Below are 22,367 nucleotides of genomic sequence, written 5' to 3' on the forward strand. Positions count from 1 at the left end.
TGGTCATGCTACTGACCCCCAGGGTCTCAGGCCCAGGTCAAGGTGAAGGAGTGGAGAGGATGGGGCTATTGTCTGGCCGACAGCTGCGTGAATTCTGGTGTTTATCTTATCTGGTTCCTGGTGCTGTTTGACGTCCGTGAGAGCTGACTTATCAGGGTGGATCTGTTTCCTCTCCATGTGTCATCTTTAAAGTCTGGATGCTGATGTCCTCTTAAAGGAATAGCGCACTAGAAGAAGAGAAAAACATGCTAAAAGGCACTTGAAGAAAAAAACATACTTAAAGGCACTGTTCACCCACAAATGAGCAATTCAGCTTTCAGTTATGGTAAAGGTAAAGTGATGCTTGTTCAGGGTGATGACGTGATCGTCGACTGGAATCACTGAATCACTGGCGTGGTGTGGCTCCTCCCTCAGGGCTTGTTTTCATTCCCTCCTGGCCTCACCCTGGCTCCTCACCCTACCCCCTCCCTCCCACCCTCCCTCCCCCCCTACACACTCCCCAGCCCAGCTCAGCCTGCCTGCTCCGGTTCCCTGGCTCACCGAAGCGCTGACTGGGGCATATCTGGGGTGCCCGGACACCCTGCCCTTTGCCAAGCAAGCTGCCCGCCTCGCCCTCCTCACCCCTCCTCACCCCTCCTCACCCACTGCCTCTGTCAGATCCAAATCCTAGTTTTGTGTTGGTGGCAGAAAGCAACAATGACAGTGTTAGCTGACACAATGCTAGAATGCTGATCCACCCCCTGGCAGGCCTGGTGTCCAGGCCTGGGTGCTGGTGCCCTGCCTGGGTGCTGGTGCCCTGTCTGGGCAGAGACTTCCTGGCAGTGCTGGGACCAGCTGTGAGGCTGGGCCGGCACACACACATCTCCACAGTTGGGACTGACAAGTAGCTGAGGAGATCCGGAGAAGCCGAACCTGCATCCCTACTACTTGTGTGCCGTAGGACTGCGCGAAAAACAATTGAGGTACAGGCAATAAATGCATGTTTACACAGGGTCCTGTAAGTACAAGGCAAAACCAAAAGTCAGGGCAGCCATTTCTCCCATGTGGTCTCCGAACCACCTCCCACACATTGTTAACCAAAAGAGCTTTGCAAAGATACTAAAAGATGCTTCACCAGAAGAGGATGACACATAGAAAATGAGAGGCACGTTAGTGTTAAGATCCCAACAGCAGCTGCTCAGCCGAGACAGAGGAGTTACACTCTCTCTAAACTGAGACCCAAGACCTGCTCCTCCTCACAGCTCTGGGAGGTATAAATAAACACCACGCCAAATGGAACTGCCACCGAGCAGTCTGGATGCCGCGATTGTTGTTGTTCCTGTTGTTGTGTTGCGTCCGGGACAGTTTGTTGCAGGGTGACAATGTCACAGGCAGCGAGACAGACTGACATTTAACTTCTTCACGCTGAAGACGACTTTCCTTTTTTCAGCCGATAGTGAAAACTTCATACCACTCGGACGCGCTCGGTCCGTCACAAGTTTGTCCCCCCTCCCCTCTCCTCTCTGTAGCCCCGCCCCCTCACCACCCTAATATGGGGGCATCCCTCTGGCATCGCCCAATCAGAGTTCTGGATCCATCCCACCCGGAGCTGGCATGAGGCTGGTCCAGATCTGTACTGAGGTCTCTGAGAGGGAGCTAGCTGGCTGAGAGAGGGAATAGGAGAGAGAGAGTGAGTGAGAGAGAAGCGAATAGAGAGAAAGATAACAAGGGACTTTGAGAGTTTGAGCGAGAGCATTGTGTGGTCAAAGCCGGGGGACATCTGTCATCTTGACTGAGGACCAAGGGAGGAGGCGAGCAGAGAGTGTGACCAAGGTAGGATGGACTGTCTCTGGGTCTGGCTCTATCTCTGTCTCCATACTGTCTCTCTTGGGTTTGACTTGTCTCTGTGTGAAATGACATGTTCTCAGTCAGCAGTGACAGTTCTCATTCTGTGATTTGATTGGCGTTCATGGCATGTATCTATCGGTTTAATGTTTAAGTTTTGGTCATGTAGAGAACCTTTCTCCAGAAAGTTTTGGCTGTGTGGTTTTACCAGGTTGGTAGTGAAATGTCAGTTTATGAATCCATTCTCCTCATGCTGTGTCACTTAAACCCAGGTTTGACAACTCAACAGTGGAGTCATTTGTTTCTCTTATAAAACATCTCCTGTGTCTAGCCTTGTTGAGGGTTGTGGAGGGTGGCTTGCATTGCAGTCCGGACATCGCTGAGCACAACATTTATCTGTTGTCTAAACGCACACGCCACAATCTAAGACAAACCGTACGTATGTAAAACAGAGCTGTGTCATAATGAATGTACGTACGTGGACAGTCAACACAGTCGTCTGCTGCAAGTCTACAGAGTTGGGCAGGGTGTGTGTGTGTGTGGGGGGGGGGGGGGGGGGGGGGGGAGGTGGAAGCCAGGCAATTATTTCAAACAGCCAGTTGTAATTTTACACAGGGGCAACAGCTGCGGCCCCTTGGTCACAGGATCTGTAATTCCCCAGGCTGCCTGGTATGCCAGCATGGTCTGTAGGTGGGAAGAGAGACAGGTTTACTGGAGAGAAGACCTGGGACTCACACGTACATTCAATACTGGAATGTGGGTGAGTTTGATTCCTGCTCAGATGGGAAGGTGCCCATTGGTTTTCCGATGAGTTTGCGTTCCCGTTGATAATTAGTCAAGGTGTTTGGTAATTCATGCCTGTCTGATTAGTAAGTGTGAAATTGTAGCCTTGTTCCCTCCCTCTGAAGGTATGGGTGTAATGTGTGTGTGTGTGTGTGGGGGGGGGGGGGGTTTGTGTGTGAGTGTGAGATCATGTGTGTGTATGTGTGTGCTGGGGTATGAGTGTGTGTGCAAGCAGATGTGTAAGTGCATGCCTGCCTACGATCATCATCTGTTTGTGTGTGTGTGTATGCGTATATGTGCATGTGTGCTTGTGTGTGTGTGTGTGTGTGTGTGCGTGTCTCCAGTCCATTCCTGTGAGTGTTTAGGGGGTCCGACGTGTTAACAGGACACCAGCGTCCCTGGGCTGGCCTGGGGAGAGCTGGACGGTACACCAGCCTCCGCCCAGACCCCCAGAGCCTTCACTGCAGTCCTGGAGTGAATGTTGTTGATGGACTATACATAGATGTTTATTCCACAGCATAGTAGCATGTGAGGAAGCTTACTCTCCAGAGATCCAGCGGGCTGCAAATAGGGAGGCTGGAACTGAAGGCCTCTAACCCCTCCAGTCAGGGATTAGCGGTTTCAAGTTGACGTCAGTGTCAATAAAGTTCCTGTGATTTTGAACTGGTGACGGGAATGGCTCCTTGGTTACAGAATTGAAGATATGTCCCGTTGTGTTTGGGGTGTACAAGGAGTAACAGGAAAGGTGACGTCATGTGATTGTACTTGAGAAAGATTTGTTAGATCAGATGTTTATTTCCTCCAGGAACACAATTACACTTGTATTATTATATTATTGTTGCTTGCTTTCCTCCAGGTACACTCTAGCACTTTCGAGAATCATGTTGTTTAATTGTAATTTGCTTAACTACATGCTCTTCTGGCTCTACCCATTGGCACATCTCGTTGCTTATGATCATTGACCCATGCACTTTTTGTAAAGCTCTTTCTTGTAAGTTGCTTTGGATAAAAATGTCTGCTAAATGAATAAATGTAAATGTGACAGAAAGTTATAAATGAGCAATAGTGGTTTGTGACAGTTTCCTGGCAACAGGATTCCAGAGCTGTGGGTGGGTCGGCGTTGGATGAGGAAGTAGGGTAAAGAGTTGATTGGATGACTTGAAGGAAGTCAGAGTGACTCACTTGGAAACTCAGTCTGACACTTGGAGGAAATCCGCCCTTAAGACACACATTAGGTACAAAAACGTGCACCTCAGTTCAGATAACTTCACAGCCCTGTTTGGGTCTGACTTCGGGGGCCTCTTTGTCTGTATTTTCCAGGTAAAGATGTTAAACATCTCTCCCTATCCCAACTCAGCAGATAGATCTGACATCATCACTTAAAGGAGAAGTTGTTTTTTCCCTCCATGCCGAGTTCTTATCTCGCTCAAATATCCCTGTTTCCTGTTTACAAAAGAGGCATTTCCTGCCTGTCAGCTGACGCCCGCGGGTGTGTCTCTTTCTGTCCACCGCAGGAATGATGAGATGGGAGAGATCTACAAGACATTCTAATGGAGTGGACTGCATTTCCCGTGGTGCTTTTCACCTATGTACATCTGTGTATTGATGTTCCTCCTTCTGGGTGCGTCTGGGCTGGAGTGATGGCACCGCGTAGACACAGGGTCCCTCGTCACAAAGACACCAGGGTTAGAGACAGCTGAGAGACGGGGATTGGGTTGATATTGGGATGCATAGTCACATGACAGCTCAGACCAGGCATATCACATGATAGCTTGTCCCCTTTCTCAAACCAGGTGATCACATGACGCAGTGTCCCTGTCTCGGGTCAGGGACACCACGGGCGCATGCAGGCAAGCACAGCTACATGCCACCGGAGGAGAATCCATGTTCTGTTCCCAGGGCCGGCTATTATGAATCCAGAGACAGTGTGAAAAATGGGAAACACGGAGGTCACAGGTCTCATTCAAACGAGATGTTCTGCTTCTGTCAAACATGGATGAAGCCTCGTGTTGCTACAGGGGCTTCATGTGATGCGATGACAGGTGACAGAGAAAACGTGGACAGTGTAGCATCTCAATCTTCCACCCAGAACACCAATCATTCATTAGTGGGCAGGCTTAGTGTTATTATTCCGAACATTGGCTTACTGTTGAAAGACTGAACATGTCCAGGGAATCTAGCTGACGCTGTGCTGGACCTGAAAACTCTGCCAAGTTTCCTTTCTTTTATTGTATCTTTTGATATTTACTGGAACCAGACAAGGTTCATTCGCCTGTGGGAGTCCAATTCAATGCCAACTTTGAAGCACAACACAATGAAAGTTATATACATTGTATATGTACATGTGTACATTGCATATACAGTGCCGCATATGTACTGCATATATCACTTTCCCTGGATTAGTGCTGCAGTCTAAAAGTGCAAATTCGAATTTTTGTTTAGTCTTTAATGTCACTATGTCGTAAAGCATTTTTGCTTTACTTTTAATGTATTTTTTTTGTGCCTAAGACTTTTTGCACAGAACCATATTCGACTATTTCCAGTAAAAAGGCATGTTTGGTGTTTGGTAGCAGTGGCATTTCACTTGTGTCAGACTTGAGATTGTTCTGACACCGTGTCCCTGTTTGGTTACCGACAGTCTGGATTCTTTGTCTGAGCTGTTCTGAAATGTAAGTGGATATCAGCACTGAGATGTAAACAGTCAGACCTCTTCTTCTCTATAAACTCTGGTGCTGTTTGTTGATGACACGTCTGTGTGCTTTATGACAGGAATAGCCTGTATTAGCATCAGCATCAGACAGTGGGCCTATTCTTTGAACTGGCTCCCATGACTGTTTAAATCAGCACCAATGAGGTTAGCATTATCTCTTATAGAAAGAAGTAATGTCACTGTCCTCTGTGTGTATGTGTGTGTGTGTGTGTGTGGGTGTGTGTGTGGGTGTGTGTGCATGCGTGGGTGTACCATACAAAAAAGCCTACAACGTTTTCCATGGTCAGAGTCTGACCGTGATAGTCTGACCTCTAATCTTACACTAAACAGAGAGCCAACTATAACAGAAAATGATCCATCTGTAATTGAACAGATTAAATAATTTGATATCAGTTTCAGAAGTCGGGTGTTAATGCTGCTCAAAGCACATCACAACAAAGCCACATCACAAGATAACATTCAGGCAGGACAGTCACCAGCCTCTGGTCCATGAAACTTCACGTTGCTTCATCCCCAAACCTAATTAACCTAATACAGATAAACTCAATGTTGCTATCCTCTTTTTTCAGCCTAATAGCTTACAGCTTACACAGAGTTTATTAAACAGGGTCTGTCAGAAATCAGGGTCTCTAAATAGCAAATGAATCATGAGCTCGGTAGATACAACAGAGGTTGCCAGGTTTGTTGCTTCACATCCCCCTCAGCGGGATAATGAAGTGGACAGGTGAATCACAGGCCTGGACAGGCAGATGTGTGTCACTACCATCCCTATATAAAGGCATGTCTGTGTTATGTAGCTATATGGAGGGCCAGCTATGTGGAGCACTTAAGTCTCTCCACCTCTGCTCCCCTCTCTGGAAAGACCAGGAAGAAACCAGCTGTCTGTGTCACTCCCACAGTAGAAGAGAGAAGCATCGCAAAGCATGGGTGAAACTCACCAACAGGCCGGTATCAATCAATTAAAGTCAGAGATATTCCGATAAGACATTCAATGAAGTGTTAAAGAGATCACCAGTTTGATCACCAGTTTCATCTAAATTGGCCGCCGTAGCTGATGCAGCATTTCGTATTGCGTCAGTATTTGGATGATCAATACGACTGATAAATGCTTGGCTTTGAGCCTGTGCAGACTGAGGGTGTGTCTGAATGTGGCCGATGTGTTCTTGGGACCTGCACGGGACACCTGACACCCCGACACTGCCCGCAGAGGCACGGCAACCACGCCAACACTCTAGAACTGTAGACCTTTATACACACGCAAACAGACACACGCACACACACGTGCACACGCACACATCAACACTGACACACAGACACACATCAACACGCAAACATGCACACCAGTACGAGTCGAAAAACGATCACAGGGAGACTCGATTTTATGGAATGGCATAGCTGAGGGGCCAAGCTGTGGTGGACCAAACATCAAGTGCCTCCCAACTAAGAGCGAAGCAAGACCAGAGGGAGTGGAGGGGTAGGGGGGTGGGGCTAGGAGACCTGGGGCAGAGGTGGGGAGGTGCAGGGGCATTCAAGACCCTGGAACAAATTCCAAGAGTGCCATTCCTCCACTCCTTCACTCTGACAGTCCTGTCAGTAAATCAGCTGGTCAGGAATCCTCCAAGTACTCGATCCAGATCCTGCACTGGGAACCGTCTCCTACCTGCGACCGTGGTGGAAGACCTCTCGGAACAGGAATGTTGATCTGTTTACAGTCTAGAGATGATGACCCCGACTCCTGGATCTCCGGGTTCTGTCCTGTCTCCAGGGAAGTCTTTAATGGCCACGCCCTCTCGTCTCTCTTCCAGACTCTGATAGAGAAGAGGACAGCCATGCTTCCACCCAGCCCAGAGAGCCAGCCGTGAGTATGCTGCACATTGTCCTACAAAAACATTCTGCTTCACATACCTGAGGTGCATAACAATGTGGGTACCTATTCCCGGAAACACTTTGTTAATGTGTACCACCACGGACTTGTGTGATAAACACACATCCAGATTAGGACAAAAAAAACGTTTTACTCTTGGATCATTATTCCTATTGTAGATAGCACAAGGGCTATTTGAGATGACACGTATTGTGGGCCTACTATAACCTGCCGCCTGCCTCCTCAGGTAAGAGACAAGAGACGGCCACCCCCCTCAGACAGGCCCCCCGGTGCCCCCGGTGCCCCCCAGACCAGCCCCCACCACAGCGCCTCCTGCGAAGACCAAGAGAGCCCCGAAAGGGTGGTGAGTGGACAACAAACACAAACTAACAAATCAACCAATGAAATTAACGAGATAATCAATTAGTCACTTAATCAGTCATGGTTGCAGCTCAGTGGTCGAGCGGATCAGGAGGCTTTGGATAAAGCTGATAATGAAGTACATTAATCAGTTAATGATCCAGTTAGTGACATGCTGTTTAAATAGCATTTTTAATTGGGCAATTTCAGTCAGTGATATACACAGTTTCTTTAATGACACACCTCTCAATAGTCAGATCACTTGCTGTGTTGTTTTCTTGAGGAAGGTACCAGAAATATAGTAAACAGCAGTGTTTCAAATGTCCCTCAAAGCTCCGGGCACCTGTTACTAGTCTGAAGTTAGCCATCACAATAGAGCCATTATTGTGGTCACTGTGCCCTGTCACCTGTTAAATGAAAGCAAAGGTATTTCTGCTGAACTCAGCATCACAGCTGAATAGATGTTTATGGGTGTTTGAGACTCAGCGTATTTTGGGCTGTGTCATTGTGCGTTGCTCAGCAGGGATGGGGGGAGGGGTCAGGGTCGGAGGTCAGGGCTACAGATAACTCAGTGTGCGCAGGGAAAGCGGATTGCCTTTGAGAAAGCAATGTGATGGGGAGTGTTGTTTTTGTTATCAAACTGCCTGCATCCTGTCTGATTCAGTACAGTATTTGTATGATGGAGAGGGTATTAGCTCAGTGGGTAGACTCTTTAACTGCAGTTTAAGGTTTCTATGATGAATATGACATGAGTTGACGATGTCCTTGAGTAGCGGAGTAGTCCGCATTAAGTGAAAACACATCAGGAGCATTGGTATAAAGTATCATATGTGTAAATAAATATGTATGTGCACCCTGCCTGGTCAAATCAGATTGTTCCTCTAACCACCAAAACACAGATGCTCCACTGTCCTTTCTTCATCCACTATTTGTTTGTTGCTTTGGATAGAAACATGAACATGAGATGTGATGTTTTGATGTTCTGAGCACTGGGTGCCGTGGTTCCTCAGGTCCAGAAGGAGAAGCTCCATGCAGAGCTGAAGCAGGTGCTCAGCCTTAAGAGAAGCCACCTGAGTGATCCGTGTTCCCTGGCCCAGCCTGAGATGGACACATCTGTGGAAACCCAGATGGTGGTGAGACACACGTGCATCCCACAGTCAGGAGCGAGCTCTGGGGCACAGGGGCCAGAGCTAAGGACATGGACAACCATCAATCCTGACTCTCTATTCGGTTGAGGAGGAATGGGCCAAAGCAGTATGGAGAGTAGTGTCTCTCATCTCACAATCAGATGCTGGTTCCAGGACTAAGGACAAGGAGAACCATAAATCTGTCGGGTTAAAGATGAATGGTCCAAAACCAGTACAGAGGCTAGTGGTTCGATGAAACCACTAGGCCAAACTCTTTATCAAGGCATTTGGTTTTGTTTAAAGAGACTATAATGCTGACACCACCCCTTCTCTGCTTTAGAGTAATACATGGGGGGATGTTTCAATGGTCTGTCAGTTCTATTCAATTACATTTACTTTATTAAATCCTGAAGGAAATTCTAGCATTCAACTAATGCTGGGGACACACCACAGGATTATCAGGCCGATTTCGGCCCTTCCGACAATCCTAGGTAATGTCCCGATTATCTTGATGGTTCCGCAGATTATTTGATCAGATGTTCCCTTGGTGTGAGGTGTGTTAAGAGTGACCACACACTGTAGGAGCAAAACGGCAAAATCTAGAATTTTTGGTCCTCATGTTTGTGGTCTCTCACAGTTTGAAAATCTCATAAGATTAAAAATATAAAATCGAGTTTCCCCAGCATAAGTCCTTGTGTATGTTGTCCTGGTGCAGGAGGAGAGCGGTGCTGCCTTGGAGCAGCTGGTGGAGGTGGTGGTGGAGACGGAGGCGGAGGCCGGCGCGAGCGGCTACAGTGTGACGGGAGGAGGAACCAGAGGCATCTTCATAAAGGATGTACTGAAAGACTCACCAGCAGCCAAGCATCTCAGCCTTCAGCAAGGTACCTGGGAGGGAACAGACGCTTGTGTTGTTTGGGTGTTTAAAAGCCATGAGACGGCTAGTGTGGTGGAAAGGGGACCTTATTGTGAATCTGCTTTGTGAATTATTTGTATAATTTTTTTTACCACGTCATCTTTCAAATATTTCAAATATATTCTAATATTTCTGTTCTTGTTTTTGTGAGTAAACTGATTCCACAAATCAACTAGTGTTATTCCTCTTTCTCCTTCGTTAAATGTCATTTTAATGCTGAACTTGGATGTTGGTTGTCATTGCAGGAGACCAGCTGCTGAGCGCTAGGGTTTACTTTGACAATGTGAAGTATGAGGACGCCCTGAAGATCCTGCAGTGTGCTGAGCCTTACAAGGTCTCCTTCCTGCTGAAGAGAACCATACCTGGGGCCGATGTCACCGCCCACCCAGAAGGCACCAATGTCGAGCTCAAAGGACCCAAGGTCAAGATGCCCAAAATGGTATGAAGTTGTGCTAATGTGATTATGACTGGCACTGGAAATGTCTTTATTTGTCTTTACCATACAAAAAACAAGTCAACACCGATTGTGTCTGCTTGAACTTGTGGCTGAACCAAATCTGTGTCTCTCTGTTACAGAGCGTCAAGAGCATCAAACCTTTCAAGGTGAAGAAGAAGAGAGGAGGACGGTTTGGGTTGAAGAGGCTTAAGGAGAAGAAAGGAAGGGCAGGGGAGGTGGAGGTGGAGGGGTCTGCCCCCCGCCATGTTGACATAGAGTTCGCCCTGCCTAAGTTCAAACCCCAACGAGACGAGAAGGAGAGTGCGGAGGGAGCAGGTGAGCTCGGAGGAGGGGCAGCCATGATGAGGAAGAAGAAGATCAGGTTTCCTCGGATGAGAGTGAAGGGTTCTGCTGCGGCAAGTGGGGGAGTAGAGACCTCGCAGCTGGAGGGAACAGCTGACTTCGCCTCGTCTGAGGTCTCTGGAGCCAAAGTCAAGGCCAAAGGAAAAGGCCACAGGTTTGGAATTAACTTCCCCAAAACCAAAAAGATTAAATCAGAACCCGGCATGGCAGAGGGATCCCTGGATCTGAAAATGCCTGAAGCCAAAATCAAGCCACCCTCAGTCGAGTTTGGCTTCTCGTCTGGAAATAAGGATGTCGACCTGCCTAAACTGGAGGTGAAGGGGAAGGAAGGCATCACGTTTCAACCCCCTGAGGTTGAGTTCTCACTCCCCTCTGGGAAAGCAGATGTCTCTCTGCCCAGCATTGAATGCAAAGGAGCAGTGAAGGGTCAGAAGATTAATGTCAAAGGAGACAGTGAGGATATTAAATTAAGGATGCCAAAACTGAAATTACCTAAAGTCAGGCTTTCGCGTATTTCTGATGAGACTGACGGAGACATGAAAATAAAAGCTGAAGGTCCAGAGAAGAAAGGTGGGGTGAAAATGCCCGCAATTGATATAACAACTCCTACAGTAGATGTGGACTTTGCTCTGCCCAAAGGGAAAGGAGGGGTCGAGGGTGAGCTAAGGGCCCCTGAAGGAAAGCTGAAACACGGGGAGGGCATGAAGGGTGGCATAGATGTCTCTTTACCTCAGGTGGGCTTCACAGGCCCTAAAATAGAGGGAACTGAGGCATCCGGGAAAGGTCCCAAGTTCAAAGTTCCATCTGTGGACATGTCCCTCCCGAAAGGTTCAGCGGAGGTCTCAATGCCTGATTATGAGACGAAGGAGTATTCTGGCCTTAAAATGCCTGCTATCGACATAGACGCACCTAATGTGGATCTGGAGCTGGACACCGGAATTAAGGTGTCAGATGAAGTTGAAGGACCTAGTTTCAAAGGGCCAAGTATCACCATGCCCGAAGTAAACATCTCCTTACCAAAGATAGGGTCCCCAGATGTGGAATTTGAGGGACCGGAGATAGGAAGGAAAATGGACCTACCGAGTGTTGACATCTCCTTCCCCAAGATGAAAGCGGGAGAGACTGATGTTGATATGAAGGAGTTTGTAGGTGGAGAGGGAAAGTTCAAAATGCCCAACTTTGATTTTAGTCTTCCCAAGATCAAATCACCAGAAGGGGGTGTGGAGTTGGAAGGACCCGAAGTCAAAGGGGGGTTCCACATGCCCAAAGTAGACCTTTCATTTCCCAAAGGTAAAACTGGAGCTGATGTAGACATTAAAGGTCACAACGGCAAAGGAGGAGGCAAGTTCAAAATGCCCTCGTTTGATGTTTCGCTCCCAAGTCTGAAGGCATCCGGAGGGGATGTCAATGTGAAAGGAGCGGATGTTGGGGGAGGAAAGTTTGACATGTCGTTACCGAACACAGAGGGAGAAATTGATATTGAAGGACCCTCAGGGAAAGGTGGTAAATTTAAAATGCCCACATCTGACATATCTATGCCTAAAGGGAGAGTTGAGGGGGACATGGACGTGGACAGACATTCTGGACAAGGAGGGGGGAGGTTCAAAATGCCCTCATTGGATGTGTCTCTACCTAGCATGAAATCCACAGGGGGTGAGGTCGACATAGAAGGACCTGAGGTGAAGGGAGGAACATTTGAGATGCCCAGTATAGACTTTTCACTGCCTAAAGGTAAATCCAAGGGAGATTACAACATTGAAGGACATTCTGGAAAAGGAGGGAAGTTTACAATGCCATCCTTAGATATTTCGCTTCCCAAAATGAAACTCCCAGAGGGGAATGTTGACTTTGAGGGCCAAAATATCAAAGGGGGCAAGATCAATATGCCTGCAGTAGGTGTAGCCTGTCACACAGGAAAGGTTGAGGGTGACATAAATATAGTGTCAGATACAGGAAAAGGGGGCAAGTTTAACATGCCCTCCCTTGATGTATCTTTACCTAAAATGAAGTTACCTGGGGGGGAGGGGAAAATGGAAGGCCCTAAAACAAAGGGAGGCAAGTTTGAGATGCCCTCAATTGATATTTCTCTTCCGAAAGGAAACGTTGAAGGAGATATTGAAGGACCTTCTGGGAAAGGAGGAAAGTTTAAAATGCCCACATTTGATGTGTCTCTACCCAAGATTAAGTCAAAAGATGGAGAGGTCAACATTCAAGGACCTGAGGTTAAAGGAGGCACGTTTGAGATGCCCTCAATTGACATTTCTCTTCCAAAAGGAAAGGTAGAAGGAGACATTGACTTTGAAGGAACTTCTGGAAAAGGAGGAAAGTTTAAAATGCCCACATTTGATGTGTCTCTACCAAAGATGAAACTCCCTGAGGGTGAGGTCAACATTGAAGGACCTGAGGTGAAGGGAGGGAAGTTCCACATGCCCTCGGTTGACCTTTCACTGCCCAAAGGAAAAGTAGAGGGTGACATCAATGTTGAAGGAACGTCTGGAAAAGGAAGCAAGTTTGACATGCCTTCACTAGATATCTCTTTTCCCAAAGTCAAGTTACCAGAGAGTGAGGTCAAGGTTGAAGGCCCTAAAGCGAGAGGAGGAAAAATCGAGCTGCCCACAATTGATTTATCACTTCCAAAAGGAAAAGCGGAGGGGGAAATAAACATTGAAGGAAAAGGCAAAAAAGGAGGAAAGTTCAAGTTGCCCACTTTTGACATCTCTCTCCCAAAGATGAAGTCAAAGGAGATACACATCAAGGGTCCTGAAATCAAAGGTGGCAAGTTAGAAAAGCCCTCTGTTGATATTTATTTGCCCAAAGGGAAAGTTGATGGAGACATCAATTTGGGAGGAGATGCAGGAAAAGGAGCAGGTGGGAAACTCAACATGCCTTCGCTGGATGTCTCACTTCCTAAAGTCAAGTCACCAGAGGTTGATGTGAGTCTTGAAGGAGCTGAAGTAAAAGGTGGAAAATTCAAAATGCCAACTTTGGACGTTTCACTTCCAAAGATGAAGACCAAAGATGGGGACGTCAACATCGAAGGCCCAGAGGTCAAGGGAGGCAAGTTTCATCTCCCCTCTGTAGATTTTTTGCTTCCCAAGGCAAAGAGTGACATATCTCTTCCCAAAATGAAGACAGCGGAAGGTGAGGTCAACATTGAAGGTCCCGAGATAAAGGGAGGGACGGTTAACATGCCATCACTAGATATATCACTTCCTAAAGTTGAGTTACCAGAAGGAAAGGTCAAGGTGGAAGGACCTGACACCAGGGGAGGAAAGTTCAAAATGCCCTCAATTGATATATCTCTTCCAAAAGGCAAAGTGGAGGGAGACATTGACCTTGAAGGACCTTCTGGAAAAGGAGGAAAGTTTAAAATGCCCACGTTTGATGTGTCTCTATTAAAGGTGAAACTCCCTGAGGGTGAAGTCAACATTGAAGGACCGGAGGTGAAGGGAGGGAAGTTCCACATGCCCTCAGTTGACCTTTCACTGCCCAAAGGAAAAGGTGATATTGAGATCGAAGGACCACCTGGAAAAGCAGGAAAATTTCACATGCCCACATTTGACGTAACGCTACCAAAAATTAAGTCAAAAGAAGTTGACATTAATGTTGAAGGCCCCGACATCAAAGGAGGAAAATTTCACATTCCTTCAATTGACCTTTCAATGCCTAAAGGAAAAATGGAGGGTAACATTGATGTTGAAGGACCCTCTGGAAAAGTGGGCAAGTTTCACATGCCCAAACTGGATGTTTCTTTACCAAAGATGACATTTCCTGAGGGAGATGTCAAAGTAGAATGCCCAGACGTGAAAGGTGGCAAAATCCACATGCCCACTGTAGACATATCTCTCCCCAGAGGAAAACCAGAGGGAGAGATGGACATTGAAGGACATGGTGGCAAAGGAGGCAAGTTCCACATGCCCTCCATAGATATATCTCTTCCCAAAGTCAAGTCACCAGAAGGTGAAGTCAAGATCGAAGGCCCAGATACCAAAGGAGGGAGGTTTATGATGCCCTCCATCAACTTCTCTCTTCCGAAGGGAAAGGCTGAGGGGGGAGTTGACATTGAAGCACCATCTGGAAAAGGAGGAAAGTTTAAAATACCCACATTTGATGTGTCTCTACCCAAGATGAAGTCCAAAGAAGGTGAGGTTAAAATTGAAGGGTCTGAGGTTAAAATTGAAGGGTCTGAGCTGAAAGGAGGTAAGTTTGAGATGCCTTCAATTGACATTTCCCTTCCGAAAGGAAAAGCTAATGTTGATATTGAAGGTCCAGAAGCTAAAGGAGCTAAATTCCACATGCCCACAGTGGACTTGTCTTTTCCCAAAGGAAAAACCGATGTGGAAATTGAAGGACATTCTGGCAAAGGTGGAAAGTTTAGCATGCCTACATTTGACATCTCACTACCAAAGGCTACACCTAAAAAAGCTGAGGTCAACATTGAAGGACCTGAGATTAACTGTGGCAAGTTTCACATGCCCTCAATAGATATTTCTCTTCCTAAGGGAAAAGTTGAGGATGACGTTGACTTGGAAAGGCCTTCTGCAAAAGGAGGCAAGTTCCACATGCCGAAATTTGATATAGCTCTACCTAAAGTCAAGTTACCAGAGGGCAAAGTCAAGATAGAAGGCCCAGAAGTCAAAGGAGGCAATGTTGAAATGCCCTCGATTGATCTTTCACTGCCTAAAGCTAAAGTTGAAGGTGACATCAACATTAGAGGAGACACAGGAGCAAAAGGGAATTTCAACATGCCCTCGCTGGATATCTCACTTCCTAAAGTCAAGTCACCAGAGGTTGAGGTGAATCTTGAAGGACCTGAAGCAAAAGGAGGAAAATTCAAAATGCCAACTTTGGATATTTCACTCCCAAAGATGAAGACCAAAGATGGGGAGGTCAACATCGAAGGCCCAGAGGTCAAGGGAGGCAAATTCCATCTCCCTTCTGTAGATCTTTCGCTTCCAAAAGCAAAGGGTGACTTATCTCTTCCCAAAATTAAGACACCAGAGGGTGAGGTCAACATTGAAGGTCCCGAGATAAAAGGAGGAAAGTGTGAAATGCCAAAAATAAATATTTATCTTCCTAAAGGCAAAGCTGAGGGTGGAATTGAGATTGAAGGACCTTCTGGAAAAGGAGGCAAGTTCCATATACCTACACTAGATGTCTCAAAACCAAAGTTGAAAGAGGGTGAGGTCAACATTAAAGGCCCTGAGATCAAGGGGGGTACGTTTGAAATGCCTACGATAGACTTCTCACTTCCCAAGAAGAAAGGGCAGGCTGAGATGGAGGTGGATGTTGATTCCACTGGGAAAAAAGGCGGCAAGGGACTACACTTCCCAACAGTTGACATAAAAGTACCAAAGTTTGACATTGATCTGAGCCTTCCGTCTGGCGGTAAAGATGCCACACTGAAAAGGGACATAAGTGGCCCTGATGCTTCTGGTGGTATTGATATGCCTGATGTCAATCTAAAGATGCCATCCATGCAAAAGTTTGGACTTAAAGGAGATGTAAACCTACCAAAGGTGAAAGATCAGGGCCTGGATGTGGAGGCAAGCGGAGAATCTACAGGGGGTGCCATCAAGCTGCCTACAGTCAAACTGCCAACGGTCGATATATCTGCTCCAAAAGTGGACCTGGGTTTCAGCCTGTCCAAACATAAAGGGGATAATCGGGAAGAACTAGAGCTCCTTAAAGCTGAGGGAGGGCGGCCATCTTCTGGGGCTAGCTTTGAGATGCCTGACGTTTCCCTTAAAATACCCAAGTTCTCTATGCCAAAATTTGGAGGAAAGTCCAAAAGTGATGTAGAACTGAGTGGACATGTCCCAGAGGGAGATATGAAACTCAGCCCACCAAAGGTAGAGGTGGAGGGCAGGATGCCATCAGCTGAACTAGACAGTTCAACTAGTCAGGGGAAGGTGAAAATAAAGGTTAAAAAGCCCAAAAAGATGTTTGGAATGACAAAGAAAGATGCAGACCTTTCTGTGTCTGGCCCTGAGGTGGATATCAAGGTCAAGAAAGGAAAAGTGGACCTTCCCAAGCCAGAGGTGAATGTGGAAGCCCCTGAGGTAAAATCGAAATACAAACTAAAATTCCCTAAATTTAAAATGTCATCTCCCAAAGCTAAAGTAGATGGAGGAGAGATAGATGCCTCGCTGGAAGGCGGGGCAGATGGAAAAGCAGGCTTCCATGCTCCTGATGTCACCATGAAAATGCCCAAGTTCTCCATGCCTGGATTTGGTTCAAGGGAGGCTGGTGTTGATGGCCACAGCCGTGACTTTGATGGCAAGGGCAAGTTAAAGATGCCCTCAGTAGGGATATCCCTGCCATCTGCCAAGACTTCAGAGAGAGAGGTGTTGCTACCTAAAGCAGAGGTGGATGTGTCTGAAGACGATATCAGAGGCTATGAAGGAAATCTGAAAATTCCTAAGATGCCGTCAATAGACATATCAGTTCCGGACATAGATCTGGATGTGTCTCTTCCCAAAGTGAAGCATGACAGCAAAATTGAGGGACAAGGAGGAACATTCAAAATGCCCAAGATTAAAATGCCTGATGTCGACCTGTCTTTACCCAAAGGAAAAACTAGTAATGTTGATGCAGGGATAGAAATTGAAAGTGATGGTGGAAAATTCAAGATGCCCCATATCAAAATGCCTGATATTGATTTATCGTTGCCCAAAGGAAAAGGTGGAAAGATCGAAGCGCCAGATACAGACGTTAAAGGAGAAGGGGGAAGACTCAAAATGCCAACAGTTAACTTATCGCTTCCTAAGGGAAAATCTGGGGATATCGATGAAGAGATAGAGCTGGAGGGTAAGGGAGGGAAATTCAAGCTGCCACATGTGAAAATACCACACCTGGACATAGCTCTGCCAAAAGGAAAGCATGGTGAGATTGAAGGTCCAGAGGTGGAAATTGAAGGAAAAGACGGAACATTCAAGATGCCTCATGTGAAGATGCCTACAGTTGATTTATCACTTCCTAAAGGAAAAACTGGAGAAATTGAAGGTCAAGAGATTGAAGTAGATAGTGGAAGATTCAAAATGCCTGGAATCAAACTGCCAAATGTTGACAGATCTCTTCCTAAAGGAAAAACTGGAGATGTTGACGTTAAAATGGAGATGGAGGGTAAAGGAGGGAAATTCAAGATGCCTCATGTAAAAATGCCAAATGTTGATATTTCTTTGCCCAGAGGAAAAGCTGGGGAAATAGAAGGCCCAGAGATAGAAATTGAAGGAAAAGGAGGCAAATTCAAGCTGCCTCATGTGAAAATGCCACATGTGGATATTTCTTTGCCTAAAGGAAAGCATGGTGAGATTGAAGGTCCAAAGATTGAAATTGAAGGAGAGCCTGGGAAATATAAAACACCTGGATTAAAACTTCCAAATATAGATATATCTCTTCCAAAAGGAAAATCTGGAGACGTTGATGCAGATATGGAGATAGAGAGGAAAGGTCATTTCAATATGCCTAATGTGAAAATGCCAAATGTTGATTTTTCTCTGCCTCGAGGACAAACTGGGGGCATTGAACGCCCTGAGATGAAAATTGAAGGAAAAGGAGGAAAATTCAAGATACCTCATGTCAAAATGCCTGCAGTTGATTTTTCACTTTCTAAAGGAAATGCTGCTGAGATTGAAGGTCCAGAAATGGAAATTGAGGGAGATGGTGGAAAGTTCAAAATGCCTGAAATCAAACTTCCAAATGTAGACATTTCTCTTCCTAAAGGAAATTCTGGAGATGTTGATGCAGAGATTGAGATGGAGGGTAAGGGAGGGAAATTCGAGATGCCTCATGTGAAAATGCCAACTGTCGATATCTCTCTACAGAAAGGGAAAACAGCAGACAGGCCAGATATGCAGGCGAGAGGAGAAGGTGGTACATGTAAAATGCCAGTTGCAGTTGACATATCCCTCCCTAAAGGGAAATCTGGAATTATCAGTTCGCCTGAGTTGGAAACAGAGGGAGATGGTGGGCGATTTAAAATGCCTGGTTTCAAGCTACCCACGACGGATGTTTCAATATCGAAGGACAAGTCAAGTAAATATGATTCAGATATCAAACAACCAAGTATTAAGGGAGAGGGGAGCATTACAGTGCCAAAGATCATGACCCCAGATCTTGACTTGGAAGGGAGTGTTGGGGAACCCAAATATGGAGATGAGGCCCATGTGGAAACGCCAGATGACCATGCAGAACGAGAACACAGGGGCCTGAAACTGAAGATGCCAGTGTTGGACATTGCAGGTCTAAAAGGAGGTGTAGAGCTGGATTTAGGCTTGCACAGAGGAGAAGGAAAAAAGAACAGAAAGAGAATAGAGCTGCCTGACTTGGAACTCAGCACCCCTGCTGCCAGCGGCAAAGTCAAAGGTCCCAAAATGAAAGGCTCAAAATTCAAAATCGGCATGCCAAAGATGAAGAATATCGACCCGGTAGTAGACGTGCCTGTAAAGAAACCTGGGAAAGAAAATGAAGGGATCAGTGGCCAATTCAAAATCAAAAAGACCAAGCTGAAAGGTGTCATTCCTGAGGCAGAAGTCAGTGGCTCAGTACTACCAAATATCTCCCTACCCGATGCAACTTTCACAGGTCCCAATGTCTCCCCCGGCCACATTGAGGGCCCAGATGTCAATGCCAAAATCAAACACACGGATGTTGAAATCTCAGGTCCTTCAAAATCAGGACAAGGAGGGGCCTGGGTCGACAATGAATGCCAAGACGGTAAAGGGAATATTAAGATTCAGATGCCAAAGGTCACTTTGCCCACAATGGGCATGAAGACCAAATCAGGCCAAGCTGAGGCTGCAAGTCCAGAGTCAAAAAACAGCTTCTCACTACCAACTGCACCGCAGGTTCCTAGGATACCAGAGATAGACTTTGATATTGGATCTTTCCAGGATGACGATGAGCAGAAAGATATGGCAAAGGGCAAGAAGATCAAAATACCCAAATTTGGAGTGCCTTTGCCCTCTATCTCCTCTCCTGAAGGCAGGCTACATATGTACGGGCCAGATGTTGAGTATGAAGGTCCTAAAATCCCCAAAGTCAAGAAGGCTGTGTTTGTCTTGGTGAACCCCCAAGCAGACCAGTCTATGTCCACTAGTTTCTCTGGGGCTGAGGCTCAGGTGGAGACGGGAGAGGCCAAAATCACGATGCCCCAAATCAAAATCAAGCAAAGCTATGGAAAGTTGGGATTGGACAATGAAGCAGCTCTGAGCACAGAGGGAGATGCAGAAGGAGAAGAGAAGTCCAAAGGAGCGAAGATCAAAATGCCCAAAGTTTCCTTCTCTCATGGAAAGACAGATTCATTTGTCAAAGATGAGGGCTCAAGTTCAGGCTTCAATGGTGAGGAAGCCCCTTCCTTCCACAATGGATCCAAGGACGTTAAAGCCAAACCAGTAAAAATCAAGCTCCCGAAAGTCGAGTTCACTTCCCCATATTCAAAGACAGGAAGTGAACAGGAGGTTGCAGAGATGAGCGCCAGGCTGGTGACAGAGCCCTCGGGAGGAGATGCAGAGAGCAAGGGTGTGAAAGACAAGTCGGGAAAGATGAGCTTCCCTAGGTTTAAGATGACGACTGAGACAAGAGTGGAGGAGGAAGAAAGGGGCAACGTGGTGTGGTCATTGGCCCGGACAGAGATGCTGGAGCGGGAAAACTCAGAGTCCCCTACTGGACTCACCTTCGGAGGGCCCTCCTGTTCTTTGCAGGTGGAGGCCCAAAGTGAAGAGATGGAGCCCGAAGTGACAAAAAGCTCCACCTGTTTCAAGGTACCCAAGTTCCACCTCAAGCCTCACTCTACAGGATTCCTTGACATCACTCCTGAGGGTTCTCCTAAGGCGAGCAGAACCTCGCTGCAGGTCGAGGGTCTGGAAGGGGAGACAGCTGGAACGTTCCGTCTGCAGACATCTGGGATTGGGTTTTCCACCCAGGAGGTGTCTGAGGAACATCACATGACCACGTCAAGTGAAGGAACCGTCACAATGGTGACCAAGACCACCAAGCACACAGTTACAGAGACCAGTAAGGGGGGAAGCCACACCACAGTGAAACAGTACCAGTACTAAACACATACACCACTCATTTGCAGTAGCTGCAACCACAGAAGTTTGAGAAGATCAATGTTTTATCCCTCTTTCTTTTTTTCATTTTACATGTGACCATTGTTTTTGTAATTGTTCCTCCCTTTGTTGGTAATAGAGAGTTGAATCTTTGATGATGGTTTTACTGGCTTCAATCTGAATGTAATCATCATTGTCAATTTATTATTTATTGTTGTTTATAACTGCTAGGTCTCATAAAAGTAGTTATGAGAATAATTTCACATTCATTATTCATATTCACGGTGGTTCCCTAAGATCTATTTACACCAAAGAAATATTTATGTAAATACATTTATATTGTGGCTTATTACATCTGTAGCCCTCCTTGAAACTATGTAATTATTTTCATATTAGCACCCATAGGAATAGAAAGGATTTCTGTTTGGTGATCTGTGTCTATTTTCTGCTAGGCTTGAATGATGAAGTGAGGTTGAAGATTTAACTATTAACTTTTTCTCTGCTTGTTTTTATTTCTGTTCATTATATACGTCTTTTTTTAATTTATCACAATCCACAATTAATTGAACAGCCACATGTTGTCAGCTGCTGCAATGTCAGATGCCAAACCTTACAGTAGAGTCTATCACCTCACATTATGTAAAGCCATGGTCTACAAAAACTGAGCACGTTCACTTTTATAAAAGGGTTTGATTGTTTCAAAAATAGATGCAAAGAAAAAAAAATCAGACAAGAACAGATACTGTGTTCTTTACGCTTAACACACACATCTAATTTGTGAGCTCTTATTTAGTTTTTTTGTTCTTTTGATGGGTTGAATTGAGTATTAAACTGTTATGTTTCCAAAATCATCTGTCAAGTCAAAACAAGTTTACAGTTTTCATTAACAATATTGACATATAACCGTAGAGTACAGAGAGTAGGCCTATATTACAGAACTAGAATGAGGGCACACCCACAGCACAATCAGATGCACGCAGTGTAACAGTATATATATATATATGTATAGAGAGATTTTTTATGAAAAAAACCTTTCTGGATTAGCCTCTTTCAAATCTTTCTTTTTCAGCGCATTAGGCTTCACCAGCGGCAATAGAGAAAATGTTGTTAAATTGATCATATTAATAAACTGCTTATTCATAAGAAAACGTAATATTTGTGTTGTCGTTATTAAGGTCCATGACATTCCGCCTACCATTTTCTACAGCAAGATCAAACAGTGACCTATACTGTTCAACTGCCTACACATTTAAACTACAGACTCACATCACACAAATATGATTTGCCACATCACCACATTTATGAATATGGAGATTTAAAACCAGGGCAAGTCAAGTCAATTTTATTGATCCCACAAGGGGAAATTTGTTTGCAGACAGGTATTAAAACACATTCAATCCTTCATAAATACTACATAAACAACATACCTGACACCACACAGAGACAACAACACAATACACTACAATACAAGGATCACTTCATGTTGAAACCCAGAAATAAGTTCCATTAATTTATGCAAATGTGCCTCCCAATAGCAAAACAAACAAAAGAGTCCCCAAATGTTTTTGTTCTGTGGGTGGAAACTCTTCTTCTCTTCTTCCTGAAGGCAAGAGCTCAAACTCCCCCTTCAGGGGAAGGTCAGTACAAGCCAATATGGCCTGCGTCTTCCTTATGACCTGCCTAACATAAAGCTCAGAGAGCTGAACTTGGTTTACCACAACGACTTTACTGGCCACTCTGACAAGCCGATCAAGCCTGTTTTTATCAGCCAGATTCAGATTCCCACACCACAACACAAGAGGCCAGCACTGACTCAATACAAGTTCTATAAAACAGCGTAATCATTTTGGTGCACACCTTAAGAGTTCGTTTTTCTCAGGAAATAGAGGCATTGCCGTATCTTCTTATAAATGGCATCTGTGTCGATCTGAA

The 22,367-nt window shown here is 45.8% G+C and overlaps 1 protein-coding gene across 1 annotated transcript; it reads left to right on the plus strand.

Moving 5' to 3' along the window:
* The first annotated feature begins 1,604 nt into the window (after positions 1–1,604).
* Positions 1,605–21,588, plus strand: prx (periaxin). Its single transcript, XM_047036481.1, has 7 exons — positions 1,605–1,812; positions 7,123–7,175; positions 7,429–7,545; positions 8,552–8,674; positions 9,384–9,549; positions 9,827–10,020; positions 10,158–21,588. The coding sequence occupies exons 4-7, from the start codon at positions 8,645–8,647 to the stop codon at positions 20,439–20,441; spliced, it is 10,674 nt and encodes a 3,557-aa protein (XP_046892437.1). The 5' UTR covers positions 1,605–1,812; positions 7,123–7,175; positions 7,429–7,545; positions 8,552–8,644; the 3' UTR covers positions 20,442–21,588.
* Positions 21,589–22,367: the final 779 nt, after the last annotated feature.

The sequence above is a fragment of the Hypomesus transpacificus genome, chromosome 15 (genome assembly GCF_021917145.1).
Source record: "Hypomesus transpacificus isolate Combined female chromosome 15, fHypTra1, whole genome shotgun sequence".
NCBI lineage: Eukaryota > Metazoa > Chordata > Actinopteri > Osmeriformes > Osmeridae > Hypomesus > Hypomesus transpacificus.